The following is a 22,556-nucleotide window of genomic DNA, read 5'->3' as shown; positions in this document are numbered from 1 at the left end:
TCTGCTGCTGACAGTCCTGGAGGGCTGAGCTGATCTGAGACTGTAGCTGTTAAACAGACCAGAGGAGAGAAGGTCAAAGGTCATGAAGTTATGAAATAAGCTAATTTGCTGCCATTTTACTTATTAAGCCCTAATAATATCTATTTAACCTCTAGAACAACCTGGCTGCAGACTGATTTATAGACCAGAAACTCAAAGGGGTTAAAACTATATAATAGTTTGATGTTAAACCTCTAGATCTAGAATTATAAGACTGGGATATCAAGGCAAAGAAAACTCAGTAGCTGCTGGTAGGGGCCATTCAGGGGCCTCCAGACACTCAGGGGCCTCCAGACATTCAGGGGCCTCCAGACACTCAGGGGCCTCCAGACATTCAGGGGCCTCCAGACATTCAGGGGCCTCCAGACACTCAGGGGCCTCCAGACATTCAGGGGCCTCCAGACATTCAGGGGCCTCCAGACATTCAGGGGCCTCCAGACACTTAGGGGCCTCCAGACATTCAGGGGCCCCTAAAAATGGTTTAATTGTAACACAGACCATAGATCTAAACCTGTAGCATCATTTATAGAGAATAACAATGTTATTAAATTTTATTTAATACATTCAGATGAGAAAAGTAAAAAGTACATTTAGGATTTAATTAGGACGTTTACTTTGTAAAAGTTTAAAGAATCATCTTGATAGTTTGATTGTTGTGTTACCATGGCTACAATATGGTGTAATCTTTGTATTTGTTCACAAATACATCACAGCCAATAACCAATAATCAGTGATTGATTTTAAACCTGGTCTCCCTCTCACAGTTTCACCTGATCGACATTTAAACATGTTAGTGATGCTGAGGTTCTTAGTAGGACGGGGGGTTCTGGCTAAGGCCCCATATTACCTTGGGCCGGCCCTGGAGGAACAGCTGTTGCATCTCTGGAATCTTCCTGGAATCTACCTGGAATCTACCTGGAATCTACCTGGAATCCCCCGGTGGCCCCTGTCAGTCCCCCAATGCTTTGGAGACATTTTGGTTCCTTTCATTGTGGCATGTTTGGCTTTTTGCTGCGGTTCTGATTATTGCTACAATATTTTCTCTGATGTTTATTTCATGAACTCTAATTGGGCCGAATCTTCCTTTAACACTTGAGGTTCTGCAGTAACTTCTGTTTACAGCCCAGAACCTCCAGCGGCTTTAACCTGCCTGGTAGAAACGTTAAGGAGAAGCAGAGAGCAGAGAGCAGGTGGTACCGGGTGGTACCGGGTGGTACCGGGTGGTACCAGGTGGTACCAGGTGGTACCGGGGCTTCGAGGTGCGTCTCAACTCGTGGTAACAGTACTGTGTCTTATATCAGGATGTCTGATATAAAGACAGATATTCTTTCTATCAGTCGGTGGTTCCGACCCAGACTGCCTGCAGCGAACCGAACCGGGCTTTTAGCAGAATGATGAAGTTAAAGTCAGAAGTTTTCTCTGCATTTCTGTGTTTAGGTGCAAGGCGGCTTTTTCCGCCATTGCGAGGACAATTATGAAAATATTAATGTTTTTCTAACATCAACATCAGACCTACGTTTTTATTCACAAACCAGTTAATGAAAAATATTCTTGCCCATAATTTGATAGATAGAGGAACAGATCCTCCTCCTCCTCCTCCTCCTCCTCCTCCTCTTCCTCCTCACCATGGAGTCTGAACAACATGGAGGCTCTGAGAGTCATTATTAGACTGAGGGCAGCCAGACTAGTTTATTTTTACTAAATTATTATATTTAGCTAAATATTGTTGCTGAGGGGAACAAACAGGCCTTCTGACATACAGATAAAAATAAAAAAATAAAAACGGGCACTAGGGGCATCAAGGATAAAAGGGGCAGGGGCTCAAACCCCCATCACCCCCCCACTCTGCACGTGCCTGGTTATGATGGTGGATTAGTCCTGCTTTCTAAACATTAACCCACCGAGTAACAGCAGGAAGGAGAGAAGGCTTAAAACAGTGAGTGGGTTGCTAGGTAACGGGCAGAGTTCCGCTGGGGTTGCTAGGTGACGGGCAGAGTTCCGCTGGGGTTGCTAGGTAACGGGCAGAGTTCCGCTGGGGTTGCTAGGTGACGGGCTGGGCTCAGTAGGTGAATGATTTGTGACGTTACACTCCTTGGGTTTTTAAAACGGCTCATTTCCCAAAAACAAAAGAAACATAAATTTATCTACAAAAAAGTTTTTTTTTTAAGCGTCTGGCCATTTTAAGAAGCAGAATAGACGCAAATAGAATTACAAAAAGGTGCAAAATCTGAATTTTGCATAATATGTTCCTCTAAAGTACTAGCAATAATTTTGAGATTTTCTTTTGTTTTTGTCCAGCAGTGTAGGACTCAGAACTGTTGTCTGAATGTCAAAGAATACAGTCAGTAAGATGAGAATGAAATCTTAATAATATCGGCAATATTAACATTAATATTGCCGATTCTATGACATGTACCTGCATTTTATAGCCTGACTGATGTTTCCTATTAACTGTGTATTTTTCTGTGTTGTATTTGTTGCTGCCTCAACTCTACAACAAAATGTACAAGACAGGCTGCCATCTTTGTCTTTTTTCATGACAAGAATAAAGTTATAATATTACAAGAATAATGTTACAGTAATAAAAGGAAGTAGCAATTTTATGAGGGCTCCAACAAAATAAATATATTTAAAAAAATATAACCATCCAAACGTTTTCTTATGAAAATGATCCTTTTTTTTGTAATTTTAAGATTTCTAGTAAAATTGCATCTTCATTCTGATAATATTGTGACCATATCCTGGTAATTCAACAAAGTTTCTCATAGCTTGGCTCTAATACTCATTTGTAAGCTGTATCACATTACAAATATTAGAAGGCTTTATTTTTGTGCTTATATGTCGACTTCTTCAGCATCGGCAAATATTTTTTATTGCCACAAAATATCCCAGAGTTTATTTCATCAATAGTTAAGGATAATTTGTTGTTATGAAACCATTTTTCATTTTTGTAGTAATTTCTGCCACCACTGGCACTTTCTAAATGTTTTCTCCTGAATAAAATACAGTTGTGTCATCTGCAAAGAAGATATACTGTATGTAGATATAATGCTGTTTTTATTTTTGGAAGGTTAGATCTACGTTTGGAAATGTTTGAGGATTGTTAATCCTGGAGCAAATCCCTCTGTCCAGGGTTGGTTTCTATTATCTAAGAGCTCTTGTTGTGTCCGTCGTTCCGTACACCAGAGATGGACCCGGTAATACCTGGTGACAGACGGACAGGTGCGCTGACTCCCAGACTAAAAGCTGCAGATTGTTTTTCCTGTCAGGTTTCCTGCCAGAGGCTTTAAAGTCTCTTTGTCATCTCACATGTTTAGGTATTTCTGGAGCTGCTAAGAAACCTGATGACGGTTCCTATTTTTGATGCATAAGTAGCACATCAGCTTCTAAAAACCAAAATAGTCCAACGTAGAGTGGCTTAATGGGGATGATGTGATCCAGGAATAACAGATTTTGTAATCTGGCAAAAATGTAAATTCAAGTTCAGTGAATGTAATCTCCGTAACCAAGGCAAAATTCAAAAGCTTGATTTAAACTTAGTTTAATTCCTTTTGGTGTTAGATTATAATGTAGTTTTATTTTTCACAATGTTTGAACTAAAATGTAATTTTTCAGTCATATTATCTGATCTGTAGACCTTTTAGGTGTGGTCCGGATCATTTCACTTAAAAAGCCTTGCTCTCTCTCACTTTCTCACAGCCTGGATGGTCTGCAGACATGTCTGGACATCTTAAATACAGAAAATGACCACTTCTGGATAGTTTACTTTGTTTTGGAAAACTACATTTACTGTAAATATAGTCAACAAAAGCACAAAAACAGGGAAGCAGGAATGTTTTAGACACTTGAATAAGATAAAAGTCTCATTCAAAACCATTTTATTTTGGTTTTAAAATCAAGAAACATTTTTTCATAGCATTTAGTCATTAATTCAAGACAAGTGTGAACAATTTGCATTTTCACTATTAGTCATGTTGATTTTTATAAAATATGGCAAATTCAATTTCAACTGACTGAAATGGAAATCAATAACCTTTTGAAAAATGGATTCTTAATTTATTCACTGCAAAAAAAGAAAATCTAGTACAGAAGTATTTCTGGTCTACATTCTACTGCAAATATCTTTGTGCACTGAAATAAGACAAAACTAACCTACAAGTCACTTTTCAGCAAGACAGAGGAGCTTGATTTAAAAAGTGCTATTTCCTCTGAGAGATTATTTCACTTATAACATGGGAAAAATGTCTTATTATGAGTTTAATAATCTGCCATTGGAAACAGTATTTTGTAATCAATGTTGTGGAATAATTGGCTTAAAACAAGCTCCTATATATTTCTGAAAATGTACTTATGAGCTAATTTTGTCTTATTTCAAGTATACAGATACATTTGCACTAGAAACTAGACCAAAGATACTTGGCAAGACTTTTGTATTTGCAGTATTAACCAGTTATCAATAATTTCATAATTAAAATACCAAGAAATCTGGTGTAAATGGACACAGAGAATCACATTTTCCAGAAGTCCAAAATATCTTAAATAATAATACTAATTGTCCATGAGTGTCAGCGATCCGCTGCGGTCAGGAAATAGATATTTTTTGACTACTTTAGTCTTATAAATTTAAAAAAATAATCAACCACCTGCTGAAATTGAGACATTATATATTAGACTATCATAATTAAGTATCGTTGATCGTCAAAGGAAGTAAAAATATAAAACATCCTTCAGTTTTGTTTGTTTTATTGCACCTAAAAAGGTTGGTTGTGAAATCATGAATGGTTGAAATGAGTGTAGGACCTGAATCATGTGTTAATAAAACAGTCAGAGCTGCAGACGGGGATCAGTGATGTTAGCAGGAACAGTCACTGGGTGGAGCGGTGAGGTCATCCGCCCTGACCGATTCTGCTGCCTCCACCAGGAGAAAAGACTCACCAAACAACCCCTTCAGCTAACACTCCTACACACACACACACACACACACACACACACACACACACAACTTTATCAACGTCTCCTCAGGCTTTGAAGGGAGTCGGAGTTGTTAGTACGTCTAATGGCCTGAGGAGTCCTGACGTCTTGTTTGTGCTTGAGAACAAAAAGGTTTTCAAACAAGCAGCTTCATCCTGTTCTCTCAGAAAAAAATAATACAAAATCACATTTTGCACAATTTTATATTTCCACTTGGGTTTCTACTGCTTCTAAAACATCATAAAACTTAAAAAAAAAAAACACCCAGCTTTTTTAGGCAATAAGTTCATGTTTTTGATGTCTGACAAATTAGTTTTTTCAAAATCCTCCCAATTGTTTTCATGTATTTTTCCCCATTTTTTTATATTTAGGTCATATCTAAATTATTTAGAGTTTATATTTATATTTACTAATATTTCACACTTTGGATAGGAGTTTCTTTTTAACAAAGCAATTTCTGCTTGGGATCAATAAAGTATATTAGGACTTGCTTAGCTTTTAGCTAGGTTTATATAGGACTGGCACTGCGCCGTTATCTAGCAACCCAAGTGGACCCATTTGGTCAGCTGGTTTTCCTGCTGCATAATGGCTGCTGGAAAAAACAAGAGGCCCTACAACAACTCATTCTGAAAGCAAATGAGCAGGTTTTGGTTCTGTTTTACACCCAAATATCTATCCATGCTTTGATTTGTACAAAACATCTGGATCCTCAACTATAGAAGAGCGATTGCTTGAATCGTTTGTAAAAAAAAGAGAAGCACAGCAGCTGAAAATGTTACAAATGTTGCAGCTTTGGTCTCCAGTTGAACCAAATCTACTGGACTATCAGGCAGGGAATCACCCTTAAACAAACTTTGTCCACTTCCTCTGCTGCCATTACCAAACTAAACCACAGGCAGACTGCATTTAAAAAAACAAAAACAGCAGAAAATCAATGCTATCGTTCACAACTTCTCCTTCTGGTTGCTGATTAGCCAGAATGAAATTGAAATTGATCTCAATGGGAGAAAGCGCCAAAGGGAGATGAGAATCGATTTGTGCAGAAATGTAATGGTGAGGCTGCAGCCTGCAGACTTTCTGTTTAGGACCAATGTGTTCAATAACCCAAGTTACAAGTCGAGTTGTTTTTGTGTTTCAAGGGATTTTTATCTCTCCTCAGTAAACAAACTTTGTTCCTCTCCAGATGTTTGGCCTCGTTATTCCGCGCTTTGCTGTTTTGGTTTTACCCTGTTCTGTTCCCAAATCTTTAAAACTCTGAATATTTATGTTGATGTTTTAGTCAAGCGAACTTTCCGTCTGAAAACGTGGGGTGAGGTTTTGATGTGTGTTTTTCTGCGTCTCCTCTCAGATGTCTCTCAGAGGAGCCGGGGCGTGTCTGGTTTGTAAAAGCAGCTGCTCTGGATTTCAGCCTCATTCCTGGAGGTACAGTTGCTTCATCTTATGCTTTTTTATTTTACTTTGCCAACAAAAAGGAAAAACAGTGAAAGGAATAAAAAAAAATCACAGCAACAATCTCACAACCGTTGTTGTTGGCAATTGTTTACTCTGCAAACAAATTGATCAACATAAGACAGGAGTAAACAGAGTTGGGCAGTAAGAAGTTACATAACTTTTTGCACTTTAGCATTAGCAGAACTAATAGTTATGATTGGTGTTTTAGGATTATTGTGGCTAACCTTTTAGCTAGCGCTAACCCATTAATATTCAAATGTCAATCTGTTGAAAAGCACTTTTTGGAAAAATTTACCTTGATGAGTAATTTTGCTACACTGTACTTTTTACTTTTACTTGAGTAATTTCATCATGAAGTATTTCTTCTCTTACTCGAGCTCAACTTCTGGATTTTCTTCCCACTGAATGAAAAACAAACATGTTTTAACCAGAAACAGAAACATATCTGCAGTTTTTGTTAAAGTTTCAGAAGTTTTTCATTGAAAGAAACTCATTTAAAAAAAATGTTTGGCCTGATTTTTGTTGCTTAATAATTATGTTATTTATGTAAATCATTTTGGTCTTTAAAATAAAAAATTACCACATAACTTTATATTTTGATTTGTCTGATGATGTAACTTTTAAATATTAAATGATCGATGTTTTGACTAGACCTCTTAAGTCATTTCTTGGATGGCTACTTTTTATTTTTACTTGAGTAAAATTTTTGGCTCCACTTCCCCATTGTGGGAATCAACATGGCTGCTGTTCTGGATATGCAATTTTGATAGACAATATTTGATCAGATGTAGAGTTAATAAGGCATCTCAATCTTGTTTTTCAATAAATAATGAATGAAAACCGTAAATTAAACAAAAACCTGTTGAACGGTTGGAAGACGATGCCATCACCACCTGTGCGGGTCTCTGTCCAGGAAAGCCTGCGTGGCGTGCGGCTGCAGCACGGTCAACCACGCGGCTCCGGACGGCGACGCGGAGGACGACCGGCGGATGGGACGCCTTCTCGGAGACTCGCCATGCTCCCACCTAACCGCAAAGGTCAAAGGGGGCGGAGGCCTTCGCGTGTACAAGAGAAACCGAATGATTGTGACGAACCCGGTGGTGTCGCGCAAAGACCCGACTTTCAACACCACCACGTATGACTGGGCGCCGGCTGGACTCAACCAGAAACTGGTGAGACCAGCAGAACATGAAGCAGAGATACAGTTAAAACTGTCACTTCCTTATTTTACTAATGATGATGTCGTTCCTCCTGTTCTTGAAGAATATTTTATTTCTGCTATGTTGTTTTTTTATTTGTTTCAGTTGAAAAAGTTTTAGCCATAGCGTCTGCAAAATACTGTTTGTGGAGCATCTAGTGCTAGCAGAATGAATGTTTATGATCAATGCTTTAGGGTTAGCACAGCTAATTTTATAGCTAAGAGCTCCCACCAATATTTAAATGTCAATGTATTGGAAAGCACTTTAGCATTAGCTTCTGCTAAGTACCGTGTTTAATGTTAGCGGAACTCATTTTTATTATTTGTGCTTTAGGTTTAGCGTCACTAATGTTTTAGTTAGCGGTGCTCTCCACTATTTAAATGTTATACTGTTTTAAAATAGTGAAATCCCAAACAACATGCAGCGTGTTATTAGCGCTAAATATCCACATATAATCATATAACCTACAATAAATAGCATGGAAATCTGAAGCTAATTTTTACCCTAAAATAACTCACATATTCATTTCCTAAAAGTCAGCCATGTTCATAGCCAAAACTTCTGAGTGAAAAAGATACAGTTAAAAGTTTGACAGTGAATCTGATGTGAAGCTGACATCTGCTACCGATAGGCCACTAGCACTACTAGCTAAGGCTAGTTTTAGTTAGCTTTTAGCTGGCTTTAGCTTTTTAGCTAATTGTAGTTTACACATACTGTACACACACTTGATGCAGCAACTTTATGTTATTAAACACGGTAGCCAGTGACCCACAACCATTAGCAAATTAGCAAATTGGCTAAAAACACCAGAGAAACAGGATGCAAGCCTGTAAATAAGCAGAGGGGTAAACACAGCGAGCGCAACACGGAGAAACCAGACTGGAGGTGAAGGTTCTGAGCAAAACTGCAGAAAAACGGTGGAAATTGTAATTAGAACCACAAAAGTAAACTTGGAGGAGCTGAATCTCATCCAGTGAGCGCTGAAGGTCGTGGCTTTGAGACTCTAGCAGAAATAATCTCCAAAAAAGCAAAGATGACCTCTGCTACCTACAGATAGGATGCTTTTGGATATGTGGGATGCACAGGAAGCTAATTACATTATTTACACACAGAAATTCACAACAAACTGTAATGAATGAATCTCCTTTTAGATTTATAAGGTCAGTGTGTGTCAAACTCAAGGCTCACGGGCCAAATCCGGCCCGCCAGAAGTTCTTTTGCGTCCTCTAGACTCTACAAATAGAAACTTCAAGATGACAGATGTGTTTTTAAATATTTTATCAATCAAGTCAGCAGTTTTGTGTGTAGAATACCAGATTACACAAAGGTAAAAATATATTTAATATAATTGAAGGTAACTCTTTATTTGAAGGAGTCTGCATAAGACTGATGTAACACCTGTCATAAGGAGTCTTCATAAATGTTTATGAAGTGTCACTCGGTAAGTAATGACACTTTCAATACAAAGTTGACACTTTTATTGCACTTTTTAAGCAACTTTTAATGCAACTCCGCATTAAATGTGTCATTATTTACCAAATAATGCAAAGTTGACACTTTTAATGCCCTTCATCTAAAGTTCTACCTCATTTAATTTCAATGGGAATTATTAAAATCTTAACAGTTTGTTAAACGGTTGTTTTATCAATACTTTCTGCCCCTTAAAGACATTCTTGTGGCCCAAAATAAAAATGAGTTTGACACTCCTGTGTTAAAAGAGAAGTAAATTAAAACTGCTTGAGTAAGTGTTTTTTTAAACTCATATCTTCTGTTGGAAGCACTAAAATGTATTTCTCAGCCGTCTCTTCTTGTCTGCTTTGCATTAAAATCAGCCCAGCCAGTAATTACATGACAGACATTTCTGCGGCTGAGAGACGGATCCAAACCCAGCAGAGAAACATCGTGTCTGCCTCGTCCGGGTTGGACTCGGCTTGCTAACTCTAGGCTGTTAGTCACCGTCTGTCAGCGGCGAAATAAGCTGACGACACACAGCTGTGTCACAGGAAAACACCTGGAGAGAGCAAAACCGAAACCCGCTGCTCAGGTTTCAGCGGCGGGAAGCTAAAACTGAACCAAAGAGACGAAGATACTATAAAAACCAGAGATTCATTTCATAAAATCATGAAATACTCTGATTTCACGGTGTTTTCTGTGTAGGAAAGGGATCACATTCATCATATAGATCCAAAACTTAAAAAGGTTTTTTAACTTCAAAACATTTTGGGCTTGATTGAGCAAATTTATTCTCAGTTATATGAACAGGATTTGGGTCACTTTCTTTTAAAACGCTCGTTTTATTTAACCAAGTTTAATGAACAAAATAAAAGCTGTTTTGGTGCAGCAAAGTCGCCTTTTCTGTAAAATCTCTGAATAAACATGATTCTACTTTCTATAAAAGCCTGGTTATTTAAAAAAAAAGAATATTTTGTGTTTGTAAGATCATGCTTGAACTTCAGTTGTGGGCCGCACAAAATCAGTCTAAAGGCCACAAATGGCCCTCGGGCCGCGCGTTGGTCCCCCTGATAAAAACTTTGAAAATAAATCCAGACTCTATCACTTTAAATAGGCCAAATAGTCTATAGCTACACCAAAACAAGAAAAGAAACGCTGCATTTGTGCTCATTTTCATTAATATGGCAGAAATTCATTAATCCAAACCCTGGATTACCAGTGACCTGAAGGCACTTCTAAACAAAAAGAAGATGGCTTTCAGGTCTGGAGATAAGGAGGGGCAGAGGAGAGTCCAGCGTGAACTCAGAGAGACACTGAGGACATGCAAGGACAACTACAGGAGGAAGCTTGAGTCTAAATTCAAGCAGAACAGTGGGAGAGATGTGTGGAAAGGAATGAAGCAAATCGCTGGGATGAAGGGGAAAGACACACAGACATCTGGGAGCCTGGATAGAGCAAACCAGTTCAACCAGTTTTTCAACAGGTTTAGCTCACCTCCTGCTACTCCCCTACCACCACCATCCCCCCACACATCCACACTGCCCCAAGTTGTTCAACCCACCTACCGGCATTCTCCTGCACACCACCTCTCCTTCAGCCCCCCATACCCTCTCCTCCCCCATCTCCACTGCAGACAACAACACCTACCCCCAGCTAACGGTGACTACAGGCCAGGTTAAGAGACAGTTGGAGCGATTACACCAGGGGAAGGCTGCAGGACCTGATGGCATTACACCACGGATCCTGAAGACCTGCTCCGGCCAGCTGGCCCCGGTACTGGCACACATGTACAACCTGAGCTTGAGGCTGGAGAGAGTCCCGCTGCGGTGGAAGACATCACATGTGGTTCCTGTTCCCAAGAAGCCAAGGCCATCCGACCCAGAGGACTACAGACCAGTCGCTCTCACATCTTATGTGATGAAGGTCATGAAGAGACTGGTCCTGGCCCAGCTGAGGCCTCAGGTGAGGACGTTTCTAGACCCCCTGCAATTTGCCTACCAGCCCCACTTAGGAGTGGACGATGCCGTCACCTTCCTGCTGCAACGAGCACTTTCGCACCTGGATGGTGGAGGAGACACTGTGAGAATCACATTCTTTGATTCCTCCAGTGCCTTCAACACCATCCAGCCTCTGCTACTGGGTGAGAAGCTGCGGAGGATGGGTGTCAACGACTCAGTGATCTCCTGGGTTACTGACTACTTGACAGACAGGCCACAGTTTGTCCGTCTGGGCAGTGTCCTGTCTGATGTGGTGGTCAGTGACGTAGGAGCTCCACAGGGAACTGTGCTTTCTCCCTTTCTCTTCACCCTGTACACCACTGATTTCCAGTACAACTCTGAGTCATGTCACCTACAGAAGTTTTCTGATGACTCAGCGGTTGTCGGGTGTATAGGGGATGGAGGGGAGGGGGAGTACAGGACACTGGTGGACGGCTTTGTGGAGTGGTCTGAGCAGAATCACCTGAGGCTCAACATTAGTAAGACCAGAGAGATGGTGATTGACTTCAGAAGGAAGAAGATACCTTCACGGCCACTAAAGGTCAAAGGGGAAGTGGTGGAGGAGGTGGAGGATTACAAATACCTGGGAGTTGTAATCGGCAACAGACTGGACTGGGCATCTAACACTGACGCTGTGTGCAGGAAGGGGATGAGCAGACTCTATTTTTTAAGGAAGCTGAGATCCTTCAATGTGTGCAGCAAGATGTTGGAGACCTTTTATCACAGTGTTGTTGCCGGCGCCATCTTCTTTGCTGCTGTGTGTTGGGGAAGCAGCATCAGAGCCAGCGACTCTAATAGACTGGACAAAATCATCAGGAAAGCTGGCTCTGTACTGGGACTAAGGCTGGAGTCCCTGGAAACTGTGGTGGAGAGGAGGACACTGAAGAAGGTTCTGTCTATTATGGACAATAAACAGCACCCTCTCCACCACATAGTGGACAGACAGCGGAGCACCTTCTCACATAGGCTGCTCCAGCTCCGCTGTCGTAGGGACAGATACAGGAAATCCTTCCTGCCACAGGCCATCTCACTGTACAATAAAAGCTAAATCATTGTTCTGCACTAATCAGTCCGATTTTGCACAACTGCACTGTGGCACACTGCTGTACATATATTTACATATACATATCTGCATTTTTTTTAATCTTTGCAAGGACTGCTCTTAAGTTGCTTTTTATATTAACAGCATTTTATATTTTTACAATTCATAGCATTTTATATTTTATTTTTTATTTTATCTACAACTACTACTCAGTGGTAGTTGTTATTGTGTCTTGTCTCTATGCTGTAACTGCGAAGTAATTTCCCTGCTGGGATGAATAAAGTACTTCTATTCTATTCTATTCTATTCTATTCTTAGAAAATTCATTTTTTGTTTGTTTTTAACAGGATTGTCCACAAAACTTTTAATTTGGTAAACTATAAAATTCTGTTCATTTCAGTTTGTTTATATGGTGGTAATTCACTTCTCGACAATCAGTTGCGTTGTGTTGTTGACTTTACAGAAATTTTGCTTGACAATCCTCCTGTTGCTAATCTCCCTCCACACTTTTTCCTTCCACACAACTTTCTATGCTGTAACTTTTCACAGTGCTCAAATTTTGAGACTGTGGATTTTAGGTTTTTATTGTCAGAAATGAAAATGCAAGGTAAAAATTAACGTCAGATTTCCATAATATTCATTGTAGGTCAGATGATTACATGTGGACATTTGGGATATTTGGAGCAGAAAGTTTATTACTTATTCTTTGGGATTTTCCGTTTTATCAACAGAATGATGTTGAAATAATAAAAAATGTCTTCAAGGACAGTCATAACTAGCAAAATTACACAATTAGTAGTAGTATATACAATAATATACAAAATTATTTCACTTATGGAAAAATATCTCTTATGAGTGAAATAACCCAGTGGAATTGGATCTTTTTCATAAATATTAGGGAATTATTGGTTTAAAACTAGCTGCTTTTCAGTGTTGCCTTATTTCAAGCGAACTAAAAGGTTTAAAGAATTTTACTTGGTAAAATTTTGTTTTTGCAGTGAACTTTTGCACAGTACGACGCCTGGAGGAAGATTTTTTTATGTTTATCATTATATTAAACTGAACTGAACCCTATGTCAGTGTGTAAAAGTTGTTTTTTGTCTCTTCAGGCCATGCAGTACATGGAGCTGCTGCCTGAAAGCCAGCGCCCCGTCTCTGGGACGCCCGGAGCCCTGCAGCGCCGCAGGCATCTCCTCAGCCAGCTCCCGGTCTACGATCAGGACCCCATGAAGTGTCAGAGTCTGGGCAGCGAGGACGAGGTTCGGCTCAGCGCCTAAATACGACGGCGCGTATTTATGGGCTGAAAATAGAAGAGGAGGAGTTCATTTCTGCCAAACAAAACTCTCAGATTAATCTCTGAAATTTTCTCAAAAAACTTGAAAATTTCTGAGATTGAAAAATAAAAAAGATCGTGAGAAAATTTCTGAAAATTTCTTCTTGGGAGAAAAAAAACATTTCTGAAAAGAAAATTCTTGAAAAAAAAGTTGCAAAAATCAAAAACGTTTGATAGACTGAAGCTCAGAAATGTCTAATTTAGAAAATTTCTAAGATCAATCTCAACATTTTGGAATGTTTTTAGAAAAATGTTGATTCTTCAAAATCAGAAACTTCAAACTTCAAAAAATTCTGTCATTAATCACAAAATTTCATTTTTCTCCTCACAATTTTCTGACATTTCAAACTCAGAAATTTCAAATTTGTTTTTAGAAAATTTCTGACTTTTCAAAATAAAAATTTCCAAGTTTTTCTTGAAAATGTCTGAGATTAATTTCAAAACTTATGAGTATTTTATGAGCAAATTTTAAATTTTTGTGCTTCAGAAATGTCTTTGTTTAGAAAACTTCTGAGATTAATCTCAAAATTTCTGCAATTTTTGTTGGAAATGTACGCCTCCTTTTATATTTCTGTCTTTAATGGTCCTGATGCACACAGGCGACTTAAAGGGCTAAGTTATCTTTCACCAATTCACCTGCAGGTTTCGGCCATGATTCTGTTCGTGAAGCAGTTCAAACTGGAGGTTCTGGGAGTCGGGGAGGTCGGCTTACCTGGAGAGGGCGGCGCTCTGAAAGAAGCAGCTGCTCAGCGGACAGCAAAAGAGGTCAAAGATCGCGCCGACAAGGCAGAGGCCGTGCAGCACCAGAATCGGAGCGCGAGCCGCAGCAGCGCCTCCTCTGCTGTGAATGGAACCGACAACAAAACTGAATATGTAAGGAAATAAAGAAAATTAAAAACAAATTTTATACAAAACTAACAGAAAGAAGTGAAACAAAGAGCAGAGCTGGAACATCAGTTTATGATTTCTGAAACACTACTTAAAAAAAGTTCTATGGGTCGATTCTAAGGATGTTAATTACATTTTTAGATGTTGAGAGTTTAGTTTTATGGTTTCTGTCACTTTAAATCCAATTAGCCTACTGCTTGCCACGCCTCCAACTCGACGCTTGTACTTGCGTGTGAAAATGGCTGCAAACAGATGTGCAATTATACAACCGTACATCTTTGCCGTACATCACCGAATGTGACTTAACATCCAGAAGGTTTCTGAAACTGCTCACTTTTCACACACTAAAAACTTTCATACATACTTTTCATGTGACGTCACATTTCCAGGTTCTTTGTGGCTGACAGCCATATTGGTAGGCATTGGTAAATGACTGTTGCTATAGAGTTGCTATGACAACTATAACAACAGAGATTTCAGCAACAATCTCAGCAGAGATTTGTGGATATTTATTTCTCTTGCACGTTGGTCAACAGTGTCGATATACTTTCTTTTGTTGGACTCAAAGTCATGGTTCATCTTTGTTTGGCGATGCGCTTGCCTACCAAGATGGCGGTTCAGTGGTGCGGATCACTTCCAGTCCAGACTTGTGGAAACTATGTATAGCCAAAAATAGCTGGGTGTGTTTTTCAGTACATGGCTGTCTTTAGAAGCAGTTGAAAACCAAATGGAAGTATAAAAACATGCAAAATAGATCCCCCCTAAGAAAACCAAAAAAACAATGATGCCAGTGATCAAGTTTTCCAGCTGTTCTTGTTGCAAATTCAACCTTTTTTGTTCTTTTGTCCCCAAGCGGTGTACTGGTTGCCACGGAGACGTCTCAAAGGACAGTCCGGTTGTTTACGCAGAGCGTGCAGGTTATCATGACGCCCTGTGGCACCCCACCTGCTTTGTGTGCTCAGAGTGCGGCCACGGCCTGGCGGACCTGGTCTACTTCTGGTCCAATCAGAAGCTGCTCTGCGGACGGCACTACTGCGAGTCGGTGTGGCCGCGCTGCTGCGGCTGCGACGAGGTGACTCGCCTGCTCTGAATGCATGACGAGCCTTTCTTCACTCTCAGCTGCTGTCTTTGAATCAACGCTGCTTCTCCATCCTCAGCTCATCTTCTGCAAGTCGTTCATCACAGCGGAAGACGGACGGACGTGGCATCCGCAACACTACTGCTGCTGGAAGTGCGGCCAGAGCCTGGATTCGCCCTGTCAGCACTGACGAAACATCACAAGCAGATGTGATTATTATTACTCCAAATCAAGTCCAACATGGCTCTTTCTGTTGGTAGACAGTTTTAACATGTAAATCCTAATAAAGAGCTGAATTATGTTTTTAGCTGACATGTAAGGTTGTTTATTTTCTCTCTCCAGCGACACAAACAGTAAAACGGTTTTATTAGTGCATGAAACACTTGAAGGGACATTAAACTGTCCTCAAAGCACTTACACAGGAATGTGTTTAAAATGGCTGAAGGAACTTCCTCTTGACCTCTCAGCTCTTAAAACTCTGACAGCAGCTTTGTACGGAAGCCCAGAAGTGGCATTTCAGGAAAACATCATAAAACCAAAGAAATCAAATGTATAACAGGAAATTGCTGCATCCTTTAAAAGTCTTAAATTCATGTACATAAAATTAAGGCCTTAAAATGTCTTCAGTTTAAGGCCAAAGTAAGTTGGCCTTAAATACTGTAATCATAGGTCGTAAATTTTGCCACAGCAGGACTGTCTAATGTTGTATATTTTTTTATCGCAGGACTTTTCTGTCAGGCAAAGGTTTGAGTCACATGCAGAAATCTTCACTGCGTTCTATGACTCGAGGTGGTTCAGGCTACCGCTACCTAGCTGCTAATATACTCTAGCTAACTAGGTTTTATGCATCTGTCATGAGTAAATTTATTGCCAATTAGCTTGAAAACTTTCATCTTTGCCAAGGCTAGGTGCATTCTGTGCAAAAACTTTGAATTTCAAACTTGGCACTACAAGGTTAAGGTTGTAGGGGCAATCTCAAAATATGCAACTTTTTCTGTAAATTTCTGCCATTATACAGGTCTTAAATTTAATTCATAATTGTCTTACAAAGGCATTAAAAAGTTTTACATTTGAATTGGTAAAACAGAAACCCTGTAAACCAATGGGAGTGATTGATGCTGATTGATGTTGCCTAAAAAGTCTGAAAATTATTATAAGGGGTTAAAGCAAGAAACATTTTTTAAAAGCTCCCAGTCTTGAATCACATTTTCCTTTTTTTATACATACAAAAGTAAAAAAACAACAACTCTGTTTCCTATACACGGTTAAAATGTGTATTTTACAAGGATACGCTTTTCAATGTATCACCACTCGTGATTATTGCTGCCACTAGTTGTCACAGGATACCATCCTTCCTCTGCTGCCCATTAGTTTGTTAGCATTGGCATCGATAGGCTAACTAGCATGCCTAAACTGGTCACCCATTGGGTTGCCTTCTTCGTCTACTGTACTGGCCATTAGCATGGATAGGCTAACAACTAGCATGTCAATGCTAGATGCATTGGAAAGTTTTTTCGTGCAGTTTACTGTAATCCAACATGACATGTAGCAACACTGAGCTGAAGTTGGCTCCTGATTGAGCTTCTGATTTGGCAAATGGATAAATGGAGGGATTTTTTTTTATTGGAAAAATATAGGTAGCCAAAATAAATCAATATTTGTGGGGGGTTATGGACTTGACACCTGTAAAAACCCTTGGAACTGCCTGTTTTAACTATGTAAACACCAAATGTATCTTAATATGCAGTAACACACAGTAAAATTGGCATTAGCACAACTACATCATCAGCTAACGTTAGCATTCTTCGTTATCTCTGCTCTTTGAGGTTCAGCCAATCACTGCAAAGGAAGATTAATACCGCTCCTGGATAGGCTGCTTCACAAACGCCAGCCAATCGCGTGTCAAGTAGAATTGCGCCTACTTTCAGGATGACAAGCTACATTTTCTTTCAAATGTTTTATAGTCATCGAGAAAGTCTATTATTATTATTCCACTAGTAATTTGGAGTCACTTTCCACAGAAATTCAGTGAATAGAATAGAATGGGGCTTCACTGTTGTTGACATTTTAAATATAGATTCTTATAACTCATCTGTGCTTTTAAAAAATTGCGTCGTGATCTAAAAATCAACGTCAACTTTAGGTTTCAGCAAAAAATAAAGGAAAATGTAATGTAAGTGTTTTAAAGGGGCATCAGGTTGGATTACATACCTTCCCAGCGTTCAGCTGACCTACTCCCTGCAGGAATGCGAGGTATTCCTGTGGTCTCCGGGTCGACGTTCCCGGGAAGTGCCGTCACCCAGCTGATCCACAAAAAAACAGGTTGTTATTTTTAGTCCTGAAGCGAAACGATTCCAGTTTGATTTGCCGAGATTTGTGGCTTTTAATAGAGTGTTGTGTAATCAGAGAATTTATGGAGGAGCTGGATGCATTAATCACTTCTCTTGGTTTTTGAAACACAGACTATACACCAAGGTTTGAACTAATATGGTCAAAATCAGACACCAAAGGTTTCCAACTACATTATTACGCAAATAAAACTCACGTTGTTGTTGGCAGCCATCTTAGGTCTTCACAGCACGTCACTGCTTTCATTTAATGGAAATTGTGCCTGAAGTTAGTGAATGTGATAAAACATCCAGTTACTGACTTCAGTTTGCAACTTCAAATGGTTTTAAGGAAAGACATCAGCAATGACCAATGGGAATGATTGTTGCTGCCTGAAAAGTCTGAAAATTATTATAAGGAGTTAAAAGCAAGAAACATTTTTATTAAGAACTGCCAATCTTGAATCACATTTTCCTTTTTGTTGTTTTACATACAACAGTCTCAAGCCGTAATCTTTGAATTGTTTCTGGTACGTTGCTAACAACAGCGATGGACGAGATCATTAATCGGGTTAATTTCTGCTTCGAAAACCGATGGAAGACTGTTGTGATAAGGGAGTTAGCCTAGCATTTCAATGCTAAACATTTAGAGGAGCACAGACGCTAATGCTAATATTAGCATCCAAGCCACATTTCCAAGGTATTTTTGCATCACTTGAAAGTTGAACTTTGCACTAATTTGATGGTTAAACTAAACAAGATTAAAAATTATAAATATTTGTTGTTGAGCTCATACGAATACTTTCAATAATTTAACAGCAAAAGAGATTTTGAATTGAAAATGTTGCTTATTTTGTAAATTCTATTGGTTTCCATTCAAAAGTTTAATTGCAGTCCATGAAATTAACTCGATTAAAAATCGAGTCCCACAACTAGGAAACCCAACAAATATGGAACCATCTGTCCAACAGCTGCTGATGACCCTAACAGCATCACTAGGATCCAAAACACAGCAGCAGAATGGACCAGTCAAAGCCCAAACCTCAACCTGGTGGAAATGGTGGTGAAAGCTGTGGAGAAACTAATGTCTGAAAGAACAGTGGACCCAAATGAGTCAAATTCAAAGAAAGAGGCTGCGCTTATTTATTCTCATCATTATTTTCTTTAAAGCATTTTGTATTTTTTTTTTTCCATTTTTTTCTCCGAAGAGTTTTTGCGGCGCTAGTGGCTCGTATTTTTTCTACAGTAGGCTGACAGGAAGGAGGGTGAGGAGAGGGGGGAAGACATGCAGCAAAGGTCGTCGGGACCGGGAGTCGAACCCGCGACGTCCGCGTCGAGGACTAAGGCCTCCAAACGTGGGGCGTGCTAACCCGCTGCACCACCACAGCACTTTGTATTTTTATGATAAATTAGAAATCAAAGGAGAAAATATTTTATTTTAGGAAAAAACCAGATAAATGAGATTAACTGATAAATCTGGATTGTTGCTGATTTGCTGTAAGCAGGAAACGTCTGTTGCCAATATTTTAATCCTCATTTCAGTTATGAAATGATCATCTATCTGTAGTATATATCCTCTGCTGTAAATATGGCAAACAATTAACCCAGCAGTCATGTTTGTGGACTGGAAGGAAGCTGGAGTACCCGTAGAGAACCTATGCATGCACAGGGAGAACACACAGAAAGGCCCCGGGTTGGGATTTGAACCCAAGACCTTCAAGCTGCAAAGCAAAACTCAAAACTGCTCCACCATGATGCCCAACTTTGATTTCATCATGTCACAACTAAACACAGAAAAGGCTTTTTTAGATGTTTCTAAATATTTTTATTTCTTTTTTACAATTGAAACTAGAAAAATGACAAACAAATCCCAACAACAAAATGCAAACAATGCAGCAAGGCTGCGTCAAACTGCTAATCCTCTTAGGTAAACATTTTCAGTCATATGTATTATTTAATCAATGTAACAACAATATGATTCTTGCTCTGGAAAAAACACAGAAAAGGACCATTCATAATAATTCTGTAATTCAAAGTTAGGCTGCTGTGAACTAAACAGCTGTTAATCATTATTGCAACCAAAATTACAGAACAAATGTTTGATAAAACAGATTCTATTATTTTCTATAATTTTTGCAAGGAAAATAAAATTTGAATTTCCAGAAAAGTCATAATTCTGAGTCTAAACTCTGAACTTTGAGATTAATTTCTGAATTATTTTATCCTGAATCCTTTTCCATACAAATGTGTTGATTCATTCATTTATAGGATTATTTATTCCTAATTTAGAAGAAATCTCTTTTCTGTTTGTTTTAAACACTGTAAACTCGGCGGTGACGGTTCTGTTGCAGCATCATTTCAGTATAATTCACCATTTTTAATTTAACACCAGCTATGTTTCCATTAACCATAAAATTGAAGTTACAAAAATAAATTTGCTTAATGGAAACACACCCATTTTGAAAAAACTGGGGTTTTTCCATGACAGATTTTTGCGCTGAAATGAGGTGTTTTTTCAGCCATAATGAATGTACTTGTCCAGAGTGCAATGGAAAGACTTTGTTAAAAATCACAGGAGTCACGTGACCAACAGCCTGACGTTACCACTGCCAGCGACGACGAAGATGACGACAGGCAGCGGTCTGTTTGTTTTTTGATCAAATAAAATCATGGCAGGAGGATGTATACGCTGGATGACATGTATTCATAATTCAGCCATCATCATCTATTAGCCATCAGAGGAAACTTTAGTGTCCTACAACAAGCCCCGCCTATTGTAGTCGGCCATTTTACAGGAGAGCTTGGTATTCAACAGGATGATGAACAACTATTTATGAACCCTGATGCTGTGAGAACTATGATGGAGCCAGCTGCACATTGTTCTAAAATAAAATTAAATATTCACCATCCTACTACTTCCTCCTTCCCTGTTTTCACCAGCAGTGATATCCGGCTGTTGATCTACTGTAATGTGGGGGGAAAAGTGTTTTATTGCATTTTTGCTAAATACGATTTTCGTGTTTCCATTAAGCAAATTTATTCTCATAATTGCAATTTTATGGTTAATGGAAACGCAGCAACAGACAAAGATTTGCGCATGTTTGTAATGGAGAAGCGTCTCCTGACAGGATGAGCCGCTTCATTTCCCTGAGGAACGTGTCTGTCCTCATCCGTAATGGCGTCCTACTCCTTGCTGTCCTCGTCTTCCGGCCCGCCGCCCTCTGACGGTAATATCTTCATCGGTTTGACGCCTCCCACGTAAAAGATCGGAAACATTTTCTCCGACCAGCTGTGTGAGAAGGTGCAGATGTGCTTGAGGGTTTTGGGGTCGGTAAAAGACAGTTTTTCCCTCTCCAGGTCCAGATGGACCCGGATTGCCTGCAGTTTTCCTGTAACGTGGAAGCTGGCGGGCGCTCCAGGGGAGAAATAGGAATATTTTTCTTTGGAAAAACAAACAGCCCACAATCCTGACCTGAACTGAATCGGTTTCTTCCTTTTGAACGATTCTTCTGCAACGCCAACGAACCAGCTGCTGCAGTCTGCCACCTCCACGGTCCAGAAGTGGACCCCCGCAGTGAAGCTCCTGGAGGCCGAAACGATCCCCTCCGACTCGAACCTCTCGGGATTCCCGGGAAGTTTCTGTCTGCTTCCCCGCCTCACCGCAGCGAGATCCTCGCAGATGATAAGTCCCGGTCCGGCCGTGTTTGGATCCAAAACCACTGGCGTACGGGACACCACGTGTTTGACCTTCTTCCAGGTGTTAAAGCGCAGGTTGCCCAGGTGTTTGGCCACATCCATTAGTGCGCCTGCAGTCAGCTGGGGCAGCTCCGGCAGGGGGCGCTGCTGCTCCGCTCCTGCAGCGCTGGAGCTCTGCAGGAGCGCAGCGTCTTTACATCTCAGCTTCCTCTCTGCAGATTTGATGGTTTCGTAAAGAGCAGTCATTACTCCGTCTAGAACCTTAATCTTCTCGTTCACCTTCAGACTCTTCTGCTCCTCTTCCTCCTTCACCGCAGCCACCCTGACCTCCTCTTCATCACGCAAAACCCGCTGCAGCATCCTGAACTCCTTCCGTATCCTGGCCTCGGTGAGTCGGGCCTGGGAGTGAATGTGTTGGGCAGTCAGGTCCAAGTCTTCCTTGACTTTTGTGAAAAGCTTGAGTTTCTCCTGGAGGGGCATGATGGACTTCCGCAACGCCTCCCTGCGGTCCTGCGCCACCTCGGCTGCGGGCCGGAAGACGTGGCCGCTGTGCTGCTTGGAGTCCCTGCAGATGAGACACACCGGCTGCTGGTGGTCCAAGCAGAACAGCTTCAGTTTCTCTGAGTGCAGCTGGCAGACATCTTCGCGCTCCAGGAGGAAAGCCTCGCACGTGTTCTTCAGCACCAGGTTGCACGTGGGCTCCTTGCGGTCGGAGTCCCAGTTGCAGACCGGACACTTCCGGATCTGTTTCTGCGCCCACCACCTGCTCAGACAGGCCCTGCAGAAGCTGTGGCTGCAGGACAGGAGGACGGGGTCTCTGAAGATGTCCCGACAAACGGGGCAGGACAGTTCCTCTTCTAAATTTGAAGCCATGTTGTCTTAACGCTGACGCAAAGTTAAAAACAGGAAGTTAGATCCGCGATTCGCTCTAAATAAAGTTACTTCCCAGTTTTAAATAAACTTACGTTCAGTTCACAAAGTCAGTTGGACGACAAACTTTAGATTCCGGAGTCTTTGAGGTCTCCAGAGGTAAACAAATGCTGCTTCCGGTGACGTCCTGTCGTAGCCCGCCACAGCCATAC

At 40.4% G+C, this 22,556-nt stretch overlaps 2 protein-coding genes across 3 annotated transcripts in view; one reads left to right on the top strand and one right to left on the bottom strand.

The window, feature by feature from the left end:
• The window catches only part of lmcd1 (LIM and cysteine-rich domains 1), a 21,517-nt gene extending 5,754 nt beyond the window's left edge, over positions 1-15,763 (top strand). Inside the window, exons 2-7 of the mRNA XM_032548474.1 lie at positions 6,359-6,432; positions 7,376-7,634; positions 13,262-13,411; positions 14,128-14,358; positions 15,227-15,445; positions 15,531-15,763. Of these exons, the coding sequence (XP_032404365.1) occupies positions 6,359-6,432; positions 7,376-7,634; positions 13,262-13,411; positions 14,128-14,358; positions 15,227-15,445; positions 15,531-15,641 (1,044 nt within the window). The 3' untranslated portion in view covers positions 15,642-15,763. The remainder of the gene's footprint in view (positions 1-6,358; positions 6,433-7,375; positions 7,635-13,261; positions 13,412-14,127; positions 14,359-15,226; positions 15,446-15,530) is intronic.
• On the bottom strand, positions 9,876-22,556 carry LOC116709812 (tripartite motif-containing protein 35-like). Of its 2 annotated transcripts, none has more exons than XR_004336968.1 (2): positions 20,541-22,556; positions 9,876-9,886 (listed from the first exon to the last, which is right to left on the bottom strand). XR_004336968.1 is itself a non-coding variant. In XM_032548470.1 (2 exons), exon 2 carries the CDS (start codon positions 22,345-22,347, stop codon positions 20,962-20,964), a length of 1,386 nt encoding a protein of 461 aa, XP_032404361.1. In that variant the 5' UTR covers positions 22,348-22,359; positions 22,440-22,553; the 3' UTR covers positions 19,587-20,961. The 2 variants fall into 2 exon arrangements, 1 of the variants encoding a protein (XP_032404361.1); XM_032548470.1 differs by lacking the exon at positions 9,876-9,886 and having other exon boundaries at positions 19,587-22,359; positions 22,440-22,553.

This window comes from Xiphophorus hellerii, chromosome 20, assembly GCF_003331165.1.
Source record: "Xiphophorus hellerii strain 12219 chromosome 20, Xiphophorus_hellerii-4.1, whole genome shotgun sequence".
Lineage (NCBI taxonomy): Eukaryota > Metazoa > Chordata > Actinopteri > Cyprinodontiformes > Poeciliidae > Xiphophorus > Xiphophorus hellerii.
Note: the sequence above shows the minus strand (reverse complement) of the source record. Positions and strands in the feature narration are given on the sequence as shown.

What these genes read in the sequence shown, in the direction of transcription:
- LOC116709812 (XM_032548470.1), bottom strand. Translation starts at nt 22,347, where the DNA reads ATGGCTTCAAATTTAGAAGAGGAACTGTCCTGCCCCGTTTGTCGGGAC.